The 15184-nt window shown below is 52.4% G+C and overlaps 1 protein-coding gene across 1 annotated transcript in view; it reads right to left on the bottom strand.

The window, feature by feature from the left end:
• Adgre1 (adhesion G protein-coupled receptor E1) overlaps nt 1-15184 on the bottom strand; it is a 38321-nt gene that overhangs the window by 17144 nt on the left and 5993 nt on the right. Inside the window, exons 3-12 of the mRNA XM_048811004.1 lie at nt 11152-11298; nt 10484-10636; nt 10255-10374; nt 9745-9891; nt 9077-9229; nt 8848-8967; nt 6084-6224; nt 5856-6002; nt 4338-4426; nt 3532-3636 (exon numbers count right to left, since the gene is read on the bottom strand). Of these exons, the coding sequence (XP_048666961.1) occupies nt 3532-3636; nt 4338-4426; nt 5856-6002; nt 6084-6224; nt 8848-8967; nt 9077-9229; nt 9745-9891; nt 10255-10374; nt 10484-10636; nt 11152-11298 (1322 nt within the window). The remainder of the gene's footprint in view (nt 1-3531; nt 3637-4337; nt 4427-5855; nt 6003-6083; nt 6225-8847; nt 8968-9076; nt 9230-9744; nt 9892-10254; nt 10375-10483; nt 10637-11151; nt 11299-15184) is intronic.

Genomic DNA, 15184 nt, shown 5'->3' with positions numbered 1-15184 from the left:
CTCCTCTCCTCCCCTCCTCCTCCTCCCTTCCTCCTCCACTCCTCCTCCTCCCCTCCTCCCTCCCCTCCTCCCTTCCTCCTCCACTCCTCCTCCTCTCCTTCTCCTCCCCTCTCCTCCCCTGTGTCTTCCCTTTCACCTCTCTCCTCCCTTTCCTCCCCCTTTCACCTCCTCCTCCCCTCTCTCCTCCTTTTCTTCCCCTCTCTTCTCCTCTTCTCTCCCCTCATTTCTCATTAATAACAGCTTTCTTGGGTGGAATGGTAGTTTCTAGAAACCGGGAGGGCAGAGTCAGAGGAAGGGTGAGGAAATGCTGGTTGTGGGGACTAAGTTACAGTTAATAGGAGCAAGGAGTTCTGGGGTGCCACTGCACGCTAGGGTGACGAGAGGTGACGGTAATATGTTGTTCGTTTCAAGAGACTGGAAGAAAGGGTTTGAACTTTCACCATCAAGAAAGGACAGCTTCACCTGAGTTAGGCATTACGCGGGGTGCCCTTTGGAAACGCAACTCGGGGCTGCAGTCATATACAGTGTCCAGGCCCGGGCGTTTCCTCTCCTATGTAGACCAACTAGATGTTTCCAAGACAGCGACACAGGGGAAGCGCAGCCGCCCCAGGGGCAGAGGAGGAAACTGGCAGGAGGAGAGCGGAGAGCGCGGCAGGGCACCTTCTAGTGCTCCAGGTGGGAACAGGGCACTGGTGGTGGGAAGGCCCTGAGGGCTGGCGCATCCTCGCCCTCCCGCCTGGCCTGCTGCGGGCCACTCGGGCCACCCGGGAGCGGGGTGCGGCTGACCTCCTCCTCCCGCAGCAGAGCTGCACAGGCCTCACCCCAACTCCGGCCCCACCCACTCTCGCCGTTTGACAAATCACTGGGGCTGCTGGCTTGCGCTCTGCCTGGGACGTGCACTTCCTTTTTTAAACACCAGCAGCACCCTGTCACCAGGAGACCAGCGCAGAGCCAGGGAGAGCAAAAAGCCCCGCCCGGCCCTGACTTCCAGCGTCGCCCTCGCAGGGCGAGTCAGCACCTGGGACAGCGCCCGCCGCGCGGCTCGGCGACAGGCACCTTCCCTTCCAGGAGTGGATCCCTGCAGAAGAACCTGAACACTGGGCCGGGTCTCCTCGAAAGACGTTAATTTCAAAACGATTTCTAGAAATCTTAAATACTGTTGAGTAAGTGAAGACGAGGTCCAGTCCCGGGACAGCATGCAGCTGCCAACAGGCACCGTGCCGTGGACCTGCCCGCAGAGGCACCCAGGTCCCTGACTATCACCAAGGAAGCCGCAGACCAGCACGTGTAGGCTGCCTCGCGGGCTCCAGAAACAGCTACTTCCATCGAAAACTTGGTGTTCGTGGTATTTATGCTTCTGGCACATGCAAATAAAAACTCTCACTTACCATGATCCAAGTATTACTTTAAGTATATAATTATAATATCTATACAATTAGAGTATAAAATTATGATATTTTATAAGTGATGTGTTTTAAGTGACCCAAGCCAAAAAAAGTATGAAAATAATTCAGAATTTAATAAATGCAGGGGGAAAAATGAATCGAATTCAGTAAGATGGTGAAGGAAATTCAACAGAAATCCGACTCTGGGCACAAATTTCTGTCTATCCAAATTATATGCTAAAAATTACAAAAAAAAAAAAGGTTTCCAGCTCCAAAGGGTTCCGGTGGGACTTGAGAAGGCCTCAAGCCCTGCCACTTGCCCTCCTTCCCGCCCCGCCCCACACCCACCACACCACTGCACAACCTGCACCCCAGGCACTGGAGAGTGCGAGCTTCCCAATTCCACGGCTGAGGAGAGCCCACAAGCCCTGTTCTTAGCCAAAAGAGTTATTTCATACATTCTGGAAAGAAAACACACTTAGGCAAACTACAGATCCTCAGGGGAAATTCTTTTGTGTTAAACTCAGGTTTTGAATTCTTTAGCAAAATCTGACTATAGTTATATCAAGGGTTTGCAACAAGTTGTCACGTTAGAGAAGCTAACCAATTAGCCATGTGATTTCACGGCAAAATGTAAATGAGGGTTGTTTTTAATTTTTATTTATTTATTTAGTTGTAGATGGAAATATATCTTTATTATAAAATATAATAATTTTATATCTGTTTATTTTTATGTGGTGCTGAGGATCGAACCCAGTGCCTCACACTTGCTAGGCGAGCGCTCTACCACTGAGCTCCAGCCCCAGCCCCAGCCTGTAACATGAGCAGCTTCCAAGAACAGGCTGCTTGGGAGAATCTGCATTATTGTAGGTTCCATTGATTGACTTCTTGAGTCACCAAAGGGCCCTAGTGACCTTGCTCGTCAGATTTCTAAATCTCCCTCCTGATACTTGAAATTGGGGGGGGGGAGTGGAAATAAAACTATATGTAAATGTAGGATAAAATGCTCAAGGCAATCTATCCAAGTTAGCAAACAATGTTAATCATCTGTACAAATTTAGTCTGAAAACCCTGTGAATGGATGTACACTGTGAATGGATGAATAAATATGCTGAATTAATTTTCAATGGATCCAGTTACAAATAAAAATGTTATTCTCATTTTTCTACAAAAATAACCAGATTTACAAATAAAATAACAACACCCTTAAGTCCCGCTTGGAGGTGAAGAAAAACCAGACTTGGCTCCCCACGGCTGTAGCGGTCTAGCAACTCCCACTACAGCAGCCCCACCCTCGGACCACAGAAGCTGGAAACAGCTCAGATGTCTTTCAAACATGAGTGGATGAGCAAAGTGTGGCACACTCACAAGAAGGAACCTCAGACAGCAGCCTGGAGGAGAAGAGCTGGCACCCCCACCACGAGAGTGCACCCAAGGGCATGGAGCTCAGAGAGACAAGCCAGACACAGGACAGGCACAGGTGCCACTCTCAGGAAGTCTCTGAGCAAGGACCGATCTTAAGTGCGTGATGCTTAGTGGGGGAAAGCCAGTCTCCAGCCGGGCATGGGGCACGCCTGTAATCCCAGCAGCTCAGGAGGCTGAGGCAGGAGGATTGTGAGTTCAAAAATAGCCTCAGCAACAGCAAGGCAAGGCACTAAGCAACTCTTGAGACCCTGTCTCTAAATAAAATACAAAATAGGGCTGAGGGTGTGGCTCAGTGGGTGAGTGCCCCTGGGTTCAATCCCAGTACCCAAAAAAAAAAAAAAAACCAGTCTCCCAGTGTCGCTTACTGTATGATCTGAATTATTTGACATTCTCAAGAAGACAAAGCAACCATGAGAGAGAATAGATGGGGACCACAGGGGTTGTCCAGGGAGGAAGCACCTAACTAGAAGAGGAAGACTGAGGGCCATGCCCGGAGGAAATGAAGCCGGGCTGCACCCCGATTCGTGGGAGCCCACAAATCTAGTCAGTAATTAAGCTCACAGAAGTGTACACCCCCCCCAAAAATAAAGAGGTAAGTTGACTATACGCTTATTTTCAAATATCCGCATGTTAATCTTTAACGAGAGGTTAACTCACAACCCAGTAATGATAACGAGGCCCTCTCTAGGCAGAGCCTCCCCCAGATGCTCAAAACTCAAGCTCCATTAGAAAGACGCGCGGTTACCTGCAGGGACGCCGCGGATTTGTTCTCACAGGTCTTGTCCAGCACGCGGAAGGTGTCATTCATCAGGGCACAAAAGGGGAGCTGTGTCCGGAGAAGGAAAAGCTCCTGTGAGCCTTACAGTCCACCCCCAGAGAAGAGGAACGGGCTCCGGGCTCCGCAGCAGGCCATAGCTCACAAGAACCTCTACAGATCATGAACTGCTTGAGGGACAGACAAGCCTCCAGCCAATGACCAGGACAAGGATGTGCAAATAGTCCTGATTTGATCAGTGCACACCCTGTGCTTGTATTGAAATATCCTGCAATAATTACCCCATTAACATGCACAATTATTCCATTAATTAACTAATGATTAATTATTAATTGAATCCACAAGCTCACATGGACTCCGATGGTATCCTCCCTCCCTGTTACCCTTTCTTAACCCTTCTTTCTTAATTTCCTTCCCCTTCCCTTACAGTCATGAGGCCTGCTCTTAAAGAGAGGGACTTCACGTTTCACTTCCCCTTTTCCCCTTATCATCTAAAAAGCAGATGTGATAGCAGGAGCCAGGGCAGCTATCTTGGACCACAAAATGAGACTTGTGTTGACTGTGACAGAGCACGGTGGACACTGTTATCGGCTCTCCAACGCTGACACTCACTTCTTCACAGAGGAGAAACAGGAACTGCTCCTTGGTTTAGGCCACTGTAATTTTTGCCTCTGTGAAGACTGATAAAACTACGTCCTACCTAAGAGGCTTCTGGGAAAACGTCAAGAGCTATTACCTTCAGCCATACTTACATACTCCAGCTCCACTGGAGCCCCCGCTTGGCACTGCTGGGCCTGCTTATTATGGGGTATCATGTCTTCCTTACATTTGAAGAGAATCCCTGGGACAAAGACAAGAGCAGCCAAGTGGAACTGCGATCGTGAATAAAAGCAGGTCCAATGTCACTACCCCCCTGTTTAAAATCCACCCGAGACACACGGCAGGAGGATGAGCAGATGGCAGCCACGCTGCAGCACGAGGACTCCAGGAAGCTTGAAGAGAGGCAGAGAGGACATGGCCGAGTGCGGCACCATCTCTATAAAACTCCAAACCAGGCAGAAATGAGCAAGCTGTTGGTGGGAGGCAGACGCCCAGAGAGGGAGGAATGGACACAGAATTCCAGGTGGCCCAAGGAGAGGACAGAAGAGCATGGGGAAGGAGCCTTCCAGGGATACAGTGGAGTCCATGATGTTCCCGTTCGGACATGGAAGGGGCCTCAGGTGCGTTGTCTTGTTATTATACTTCATTTAAGTTCATCTATCCAGGGCTGGGGGGTAGCTTAGTCATGGAGTCCCGGCCCGGCTCATGCTCACAGCCCTAGGGTCAATCCCCAGCACCGCACACACAATAAAAGTTACGTGTGTTTGTTTGTGGTTGGTTTGGGTTTTTTTTTTTTGCTTTTTGTTTTTTGTTTGGTACTAAGGATTGAACTCAGGGGCACTCGACCACTGAGCCACCTCCCCAGCCCTATTTTGTATTTTATTTAGAGACAGGGTCTCACTGAATTTCTCAGGGACTCGCTAAGTTGCTGAGGCTGGCTTTGAACTCCAGAGCCTCCTGCCTCAGCCTCCTGAGCCACTGGGATGACAGGCGTGTGCCACCATGCCCAGCTTACATGTGTTTGTAGTGTCTCAAAAAATCCATCATTTAAAAATGTTCAGCCCTCCCTAATTCCCTGTTGTTCTTGGGGGTGGAAAATCTCCCAGCTGTTTTGCAATCAGTCTTCTGCCTGCCCGCTCAGGTACACCTGATGCCCCACCTCTGCCCTCTCTCAGTCAGCCTGAGCCTAGGAGACTTGCGCCTGCCGTCCCCCAGAACACTGCTTCTCCACTGCTCCTCGGCAGCACCCTGTGCCTCCTCCAGGTGGCTGTTAAGTCCCCTGGCTCAGGGCACATGAACAATCCCCTCAGTCACCTCCAAGCACACTGTGATTTCTCAGTTGCATTCGTCACAGTTACTGTCAATCACTAGCCGTGTGACCTCTGGCTCCTTCCCTGGACCATAAACCACACAAGAGCAGGAATCAGGCCCAGCAAATCCAGGATGGAATGCTCAGCCCGGAGCCCAGGGCGCTGGGAAGTTTAGTAAACAGTAGTTGATCCAATGAGTGAATGAGTGAACTCAGGAATGAATGAATTAATTAATTCAAAAGAGTGGGTGGTAAGATGAAAGTGAAAGGAGGGTCCCCAGGTTGAGCAGAGCGAGGGGTTTACAACCAAAGCCCCAACAGCACAGACCCTCCCTGTGGCCGTCACACAAGGAGGTCTTACGTTTGCAGCTGAAGTTGCCGTGCGTCTGGGAACCTTCGTGGTGGGGACGAAAGCCCGCGGTGCAGCGGCAGCCGTAGGAGCCTGGGGTGTTGGTGCAGACTGTGTTGGGGCCACACGGTGGTGGGTCCTGGGAGCATTCGTCAACATCTGCAAGAGTTCAGGGCCATCAAGAAACTCGGAGGAACAAGGAGGAGCTGCCTCCCGGGCTGTCTGGCAAGCCCTGCTCACCCCTACACTCCACTCCTTGGCCTCTGAAGTGCCGTTGACCATGGCTTGGTGCAAAGCCAGGGTGGCAGGTGCAAGAGTAGCTGCCGGGAGTGTTGGTGCAGTCGGAACGTAAGGGGCACATGTCAACACACTCGTCAATGTCTGTGAGGTAGAGAGCGGGTGTGAAGCAGGGTTGTGCAAAGGTCCAACAAAGCATCATGGGTCACCTACCCACAGGGACACGTTGTTAGCACAGAAAGACCTGGAGGAACGCACACTTCACAAATCAGCTCAGCGCTTTATTCAGGAACGAAGGTTCACACAGGAGCAGGGGAGACAGGGACGAAATGACACCGTGGTGGGACCCACTTTTCCTGGTGGAAAAGAAAGGGCCTGGGCTTGTCTAGGTTACCCTGAGGGTGGTCTAGGGAGCATGTCGATTTTCTTTGGGCACCCAGGAATTTGGAGATTGTTCTATCAACCAGTGAAGGGGTCAGTTTTAGTGCTTAGGAATTTAGGGTCTGTTTTACGGGGCAAAATGGGAGGGAGTCTAGGGTCAGTGGTCAGTTTCTGAGGATTTACCTTACTGGACCTGATGGAGGGCCTGGGGTCAGTGGTTGGTATCTGGAAAGGATTTGTTTATGGAAGGATTTTGCTTCGGCCTCTTCCCAGAGGTTGCCTTTCCAGGTGTGATGGACACCTCTTCCTCAGGGTTTGTTTTATCACCGGGGAAGAATGTATTGGGAAAGGATCAATGTTCTCACTGTACGGCTCTCCTTCTCACTCCCCTTTCCCCGGGTCTCACGACTTTGGGGGGGTTGTCATTTTCCATATCTAATACATGTCCCCACACGTGGATCGTTGGGTGGTTTCATCTTGTGTGGAAATCAGAGTGCCTCGACCCCTTGGTGTGGCCTCTCCACACAGTCAAGAGACGCAGGAAGCACAGATGACAAGGCTCACGCATCTGTTTACAGTAAATGTCTTTTCATAAGCTGTAGCACCTCTAGAATAATGATGAAAAGTACCGTATGGTAAATACACAAACCAGTAACAAGGTCATTTATTATCATTATTGAGTATCACGTACCATGTACAGTCACGTGGGCTATGCTTGTGTGTGGTGGAATGCACAGTGTGTCACGCCAACGTCACCACACACGCAGAAGTCGCACCAACGCATTGAACTGTGACAACTACAACACTGCTAAGCAGGAGGACTGTGGGGGCTCTGCTATGATCTCATGGGACCCCCATCAAATGTACAATCCACTGTTGACAGAAACAGGGCTGCACAGAGTCCTCCTGGAATGTAGAACCAGCCAGGGACTACAGAATGAAGCCATGAGACGGGTCCTCACTCCTGAAATGTCAGAGGGGACTTCCATGTCACTTCTGAGTCAAGATAGTTAAGAAGTGAGTGTGGCTTCTGCTCTCTCTGACCTTCACGGGCTGGGACCCCAAGGCCCCAAGGGATAGAAAGACCAAAAGATGGAAGGAGACAGTCCCTTTACCACCAAGTGACAGAAAGCTACCCACTGGCCAGACGTACCCATATTGGCTGTCGGAGGGTAGGAAATCTCTACTAAGTTCAGCCCGTGGTACTGGACTGGGGGCAACCGCCCCCTACCCCAGGAACACTGGGCAAAGTCTGGAGACATTTTTGGCTGCCGTGATATGAGGGTGGGAGAGTGTTAAGGAATCCAGCAAGGAGAGGCCAAAGATGCAGCCACATACCCAACTGTGCACGAGACAGTCCCCCACAACAACAAAATGTCCAGCCTCAAATGTCAGCAGTGCTGGGTGGCCACACACACAGGGGAGCACGCTGAGTTGGAAACTAACCAGAATGGCCCAACCTAAACGGCCAGCCCATAAAAGGATCGAGAACTAAACGAAGGGTCATCCCTGGTGGTCACTATCTGGTAGGGAAATTTGTTCCTCAGCTATAACTAACTGCTACAAATGGACTAGGAAAGGCAGACGTGCCTTCAGATGCCTCTTAAGCTAAGCCAGGGGGTCTGAGGCAGGCCAGGTGGTGCCAGGCCCTGCTCCACGGAGTCTCCATCCCTACAAGGACCATGGAGAACAGCAGCGTCACCCTGGACACTGGAAGGCAGAGCCATTATCTCTTGGTGAGAATATTCTGGCAGGTGGATTTGAGAGGACAAAACTGGAGAAAGGGGGAGAATCACAGGGAGCTGCTGCACCATGAGGAACTGAGCCCAAGACGGGGCAGAACCCATGGTGGCTCCACAGGCAGATTCCCCAAGCTGCAGTGACGGACCAAGGGTGACCCCAAGGCTGACCAAAAGTGCCTCTGGGGGAAGCTCTGAAGTCTGGGTCTGGGCACTCACTGGGGAGGGCCTGTGGGGGGCCCTGGCATCCTGGTTGTGGGGCTGCTCTGTGCATGGTGGAAAGCCTAGCAGCTCCTCTACCTGTGGGATGCTGCCAGTACCACACACCTCCACCTGTGACCATCCAGAGTGCCTCTGGACATGGCCAGCCTCCCGTTTGGGGAAAAAAGTCACTCTAGGGACAAGAGTTCCTCACTAATGTCAAGCACAACCTATCCCATGGCTTGACCCATGTTGGCCCTCAACAGGAGTTCAGACCCAGCTCATCCACCACAAGGCTGTGCACCCTTAGAAAATCACTACACCTCTCTGAGCCCCAATGCTCTCTTCCCCATCACATGGGTCATGATCCCATTCTCATGTGGTCTTCCAGTAAGGAGACCCCTACTGAATCAGGTAGGCCAACGATATAACCAGGCCCTCTGTACCTTCACAGGTGGAGCCATTGGAGAAGAATCCAGCTTGGCAGCTGCAATGGTAGCTCCCCACAGAGTTGACACAGTTGGAATGCTCAGGGCAGATCCCACTGGTGAGGCACTCGTCAATGTCTGCAAGGAAGAGGGGACAGTCCGTGAACCAGAGAGTCCAAGGATGCACATACTCATCCCAGTGGTAGATGCCCACCAAGGCCCATGGCAGAGGGCCTGAAGGAGTTACCTCTGCAAGAGAAGGTGCCTGGCCTTCCCGGGACCCAGTCTCCAGTGGGAGAAGAGAAGCCAGGAAGGCAGCTGCACCTGTACCTCCCAAGCATGTTCTTGCAGGCTGAGTGAGGACCACAGCGTGGGGGGCTCTCAGTACATTCATCAACATCTGGACAGAAAAAGAACCAGCGTGACAAATTTGCCCCATCCTGGGTAGCAGATGCCATTTTTCAAAGATGGTTGAAAGAATCCCCCATCCCACAGGTTCCTCCATCATTGTGACATGGCCTTCTTCCACCAATGGTGGGTCTGTGCTCCCTCCCACATATGTCACTAGGGTGGCAAAGATGCCAGGTCACAAAAATGCCAAGCTAGGTCACAAGCACACCATGCACTTCCACCTTGTTCCCTGAGGTACATGGTCTTGGAACATGCCGCCATGTTGTGAGGAGGCCCAACAGCCCTCATGTCTACAGTGTTCAGGAATCAGAGCAAGAGAGAGCAGGGAAGGGAGGCAGTGCAGAGGGGAGGGGAGAGGGAGGAAAATGGGAAGAAGGGAGGGAGAGAGGGAGGGAGGAAATCCTGTATGGATCTTTGATGAGGGAAGACCTTGCATCCACTATTCAGCAGCTTCCATGTGATTTTCCTACCAAATCCTGGAGGGTTTCAAGGGTGCAAACTGACCTTCACATTTCACTCCTGGGCCCCTGAATTGGTTTTGTCTATTGCTGGACAGGAAGCCTTGTTTGCAAGTGCAGTAGTAACTCCCCACAGTGTTGGTGCAGGTTGCATAAGCTGGGCACGTGGTGGTGTCCGCACACTCATTCACATCTAGGCAGCATGGAAAGAAGAGTTTGGACAAGATAAGAATGCAGAGTGGAGCCTCCAGGGACCGCAGCACAAACAGGGGCAGTGACCATTGTGAGTTCAGTGTGCTCCAAAGAGGTACACGAAGCCCTGTACCCTGGTGCCTGTGAATGTGATCTTATTTAAATGGGACCTTTGTGGATGCAACTGAAATGTAAATGAAGAATGCAGTCATAGGGAGTAGGGCAGACCCTCAATCCAGTGTAAGTGGTGCCTTGTAGGGAGGGAAGAGACTCCAAGACAGGCTCATGGAGAATGTGTGGGACTGCCAATGAGGAGACCCCTACTGAATCAGGTAGACCAATGATGAAATCAGGCCCTCTGTACCTTCACAGGTGGAGCCATTGGAGAAGAATCCAGCTTGGCAGCTGCAATGGTAGCTCCCCACAGAGTTGACACAGTTGGAATGCTCAGGGCAGATCCCACTGGTGAGGCACTCGTCAATGTCTGCAAGGAAGAGGGGACAGTCCGTGAACCAGAGAGTCCAAGGATGCACATACTCATCCCAGTGGTAGATGCCCACCAAGGCCCATGGCAGAGGGCCTGAAGGAGTTACCTCTGCAAGAGAAGGTGCCTGGCCTTCCCGGGACCCAGTCTCCAGTGGGAGAAGAGAAGCCAGGAAGGCAGCTGCACCTGTACCTCCCAAGCATGTTCTTGCAGGCTGAGTGAGGACCACAGCGTGGGGGGCTCTCAGTACATTCATCAACATCTGGACAGAAAAAGAACCAGCGTGACAAATTTGCCCCATCCTGGGTAGCAGATGCCATTTTTCAAAGATGGTTGAAAGAATCCCCCATCCCACAGGTTCCTCCATCATTGTGACATGGCCTTCTTCCACCAAGGGTGGGTCTGTGCTCCCTCCCACATATGTCACTAGGGTGGCAAAGATGCCAGGTCACAAAAATGCCAAGCTAGGTCACAAGCACACCATGCACTTCCACCTTGTTCCCTGAGGTACATGGTCTTGGAACATGCCGCCATGTTGTGAGGAGGCCCAACAGCCCTCATGTCTACAGTGTTCAGGAATCAGAGCAAGAGAGAGCAGGGAAGGGAGGCAGTGCAGAGGGGAGGGGAGAGGGAGGAAAATGGGAAGAAGGGAGGGAGAGAGGGAGGGAGGAAATCCTGTATGGATCTTTGATGAGGGAAGACCTTGCATCCACTATTCAGCAGCTTCCATGTGATTTTCCTACCAAATGTTGGAGGGTTTCAGGGGTGCAAACTGACCTTTGCATTCCACTCCTGGGCCCCTGAATTGGTTTTGCCCATTGCTGGACAGGAAGCCTTGTTTGCAAGTGCAGTAGTAACTCCCCACAGTGTTGGTGCAGGTTGCATAAGCTGGGCACGTGGTGGTGTCCGCACACTCATTCACATCTAGGCAGCATGGAAAGAAGAGTTTGGACAAGATAAGAATGCAGAGTGGAGCCTCCAGGGACCGCAGCACAAACAGGGGCAGTGACCATTGTGAGTTCAGTGTGCTCCAAAGAGGTACACGAAGCCCTGTACCCTGGTGCCTGTGAATGTGATCTTATTTAAATGGGACCTTTGTGGATGCAACTGGAAATGTAAATGAAGAATGCAATCGTAGGGAGTAGGTAAGTCCAGTGTAAGTGGTGCCTTGTAGGGAGGGAAGAGACTCCAAGACAGGCTCAGGGAGAATGTGTGGGATGATGGAGGCAGATTGGGGCAATGTGTCTACAAGCCAAGGAGCACCAAGGACTCCCAGCAACCTCAGAAACTAAGACAAAGGTGCAGCGCAGATTTCACACACAGAGAAGGGTCCTCACACACCTGGGCTTCAGTCTCAGCCCCCAGGACTGTGAGAGAGTGAATTGTTGTTGTGTAAGCCATCCAGGTTGTGCTTGTTTGTACCTTGAAGACCCGAGGCCCTTGCTACTCAATATGTAGTCCATGGGACGGCAGCATGAGCATCATCTTGGAGTTTGGTGGAATTGCTAAGACCTCAAGCCCCGCGCCAGATCTACCAAGTCAGAATCTGCATTTGAACAAGAGCCCTGAGGAGTCTGTGAGCCCTCATCTGGACTTGGCTACTCCAAGGGTGTCCACAGACCAGCAGCATCTCCTTCACCTTGAACTCACAGGACATCTTAGAAAATCAGATGCTAACCCAGCTGATTTGGAGAAGGAGACCTGAGACTCTGCATTATACCAAGCTCCTGGAGGATGCCCACATTGCTGGCCACGAGCCATACTGTGAACACCCCAGCACTGCACAGAGAGGATGCATCGACGGGGAGGCTTGGGAGAGAGGTGGGGCTTGGCTCAAGTTCCAATAGGAACCTCAGAGCAGAGGATGCCAGCCGTTCTCCTGGACCCTTTGCACCCTCTTCCTTTCTGTGGAACATCCATCCACCTGAAGACGGCACTGCTCTCTTCCCTGGCAGCGAGGGGTGGCCACGGAGCTGTGCTCTGGCTGGTAGGATCAGCAGCAGTGAGGTACCTGCTCTCCCTCCCTCCCTGCCCTGACCCTGACCAGCGGCACATGGGAGGATGGGAGGATCTACCCACAGCAGGGAGGTAGCAACACTAGGGACAGAGACAGCGGGACGGGTGGCCCCCGGGGGGGTGGGATGTGCTCCCAGTCAGGGCTGCCTGCCGCCCTGTCCCATCTCCAATAGAGGTGCCCAACAGAGTCTCAATAAAAGTGTGGCCTGAGTGAAAGTCTCTGCAAGTATAGAGCTTTCGTCCATGTGGGAGGGAGGCAGGGGGACATCAACAGGAAATGACAGCTGTCACAGCATATCACCTGATGACTGAAGATAGAGAAAAATTAAAGGAAAGATGCAGATGGTGAGAAGGGGTGGGAGGAGGTACAATTTTAAACAGGGAAGCCCAAACAGCTTAACCCAGAGGGTGAAGTCCAAGCAAAAACCTGAAGACATGAACTACAAAGCTATTTGAGGCAAAAGGAACAGTGGTCTGCAAAGGCCCTGGGGCAGACCACTCCTGTGACTGCATAGAAAAATCAAAAGGCCAGTGGGAAGAGGAGCAGAGAGTTGAGGAGAGTGGGAGGAGGTGAGGAGAGTGGGAGGAGGTGAGGACAGTGAGGAGACAGTCAGATCACTCGGGATCCGCAGGAGCACGGTAAGACTTTGACTCCTCGTCAAGAGAGCCGTGGAAGGGTTCAAGCAGAGGAGGATCACAGCCTGCCCTAGGTTTTAACATGATCCTTCCAGACACTGGTTGGAAGATGAACCAGAGGGACAGAAGCCAAGTGACTGGGGAGGAGGTGACCGTCCTTGTCCTGGTGGACAATGTTGGTGGCTGCATCCCAGGAGGGAGCAGCGAGAAGCAGGGCATCCTGGATGCAGTTTGACGGCGATGTCAAGGAGGTTTGTCAGTGGCGTGGAGATGGGTGAGATGCCCACGAGGTGCCAGCCTCCGCTGGGGCTAGGAGAACTCTTGAAGGAGCCCTAAACCTGAGGTGCAGAGCCTCTTTGCCGTGACCCCGCCCTCCTGGATTGTCACGCCATCTCCAGAGCCCACACCCACCCTGCTCTGCTCATGTCCCTCCGGGCAGGAGGCCTCAGATGGTATCTCTCTTCTCCTTTCCAACTTCCTCTTCTCTCTGCAGACTTGGGGCAAGCTCTCACTGATGCTCTCTGGAGTCTGAGCCGCGGGGCACCTGCCGACCTTCCCTGCTCACCGAGTCCTCCAAACTCCGGCCAGCTCGGACCTCTGCACCCGCTGCCCCAGCTACCAGGAGGCCCTGCCCACTCCACCCCGTTGCCTGGGCAGCTCCACTGCATCCACCCAGGTGACAGCCTCCTCCCCCAGGAAAGCTTCCCGACCACCCAGTGGACCCCTTTAAAAAAAATTGTACAGAAACAGTGCACATTTAAAAAGATGAAGCATAAATAACTTTGATTAGAAAAATAAGTTTGGATAAGTCTAAAGTTCATCATAATAAAGAAGAACAGTAGCTCTTGGATCAAATGCACGTTTCAGAGAGCCAAGGAACAAAGGCACAAATCAGGAGATTGTTTAAGTTACCCAACTTTTTTCTGCACCTTAGTTTACTGTAAGATGTGTGTTCTCCATTCCTACCAGATCAAAGAGAGCATAGGATTTTTATTGTTAAAAACATAGTAAGTTTCCTGATCCCTGCCCTGTTTAGGTTCGGTCTTACTACCCACGCCCACAACACACCACCGTTTTACCTTAAAGACCCTAAAGAAGAATCTTAACTCATTTTCTCTTTCTTTCATAAAATGCAAGGCCACAGAGGGCACAGCGGGCACAGAGGGTGCGGGGAGTTGGCCTGACACAAAACCCTGCCCTTCAGCCGGACACCCAGCAAAGCTTTGAAGTGAATCCATCCAAAGCTCTCCCAGCCCAACGTAGGTCACATCTGTGCACACGCGTGCGCGCGCACACACACACACACACACACACATACACACTACTTTGAGGCACCTGCCACAATGAGACTAGGCCCACAGGGACCCGGGTTTCCAGTCCTGGGACCCCGACCGCCTTCCTCCTGCTGGGAGAGAACTCCCCCCACTGTTCATCGAGACCCACGGTGCAGCGCCCACTCTGGCGGCCTTTGAAAGGCCCGGGAGACCAACAGCACCCGGAGGGGCCAGTGTCTGCTCAGAGCTAAGACTTCGCTAGGTGGGCTGCTGAGGTGTCCCAGGCACTCTCCTCCATGGAAGGGGCAGCGTGGACCCTCTTCCCAGAGCCGCTGAGATGCCTTAACAGGGGTCCGCCTCAAGTGAGGGTGCAAAGCCCTGCAGCCGACCTCCCAGGCCCCCCAGGAACCCGGAGCTGCAGCCCCAGGGCACAGAACCTTGTCCACCCTCCAAGCACCCGCCACTCTCTGAGCAGTCGGCCACGCTGCTCAAACCCCATGAGCACAGGGACAGCCCCCTGTGTCCGCTGGCTGGGCCAGGGTGCCAGACACTTGGTCAACAGCATCCCCCTTGGGCGGGCTCCGAGGGTTCCTTGGGATGAGGCCAAACTCTCGGAGCCAGCAAACAGGAAAAACAGGCCTCTCTGCTCCGCCTGAGGCCACAGAGACTTTTCCGGAGGACAAGGACTGCGGGGTCATTTTGAGGCTGGGACACAGCTCTTTTCTGGTCCCCACTCTGGGGCTGAAGAGCCAGTGAGGGCAGCCCTCGCTCACACTTCCTGGTGCATCAGGCATTGTTCTAGAGCCTGCCGACTGCAGTGATTCAAGAGAGGCAGACCCACCTCACAGGGGAGCCCGTGTGGCCGGAGCAGACTGTCTCTTATA

Source organism: Marmota marmota, unplaced genomic scaffold (genome assembly GCF_001458135.2).
Source record: "Marmota marmota marmota unplaced genomic scaffold, marMar, whole genome shotgun sequence".
NCBI lineage: Eukaryota > Metazoa > Chordata > Mammalia > Rodentia > Sciuridae > Marmota > Marmota marmota.
The sequence above is the reverse complement of the archived record's forward strand: the minus strand, read 5'-3'. Positions and strand labels throughout refer to the sequence as shown.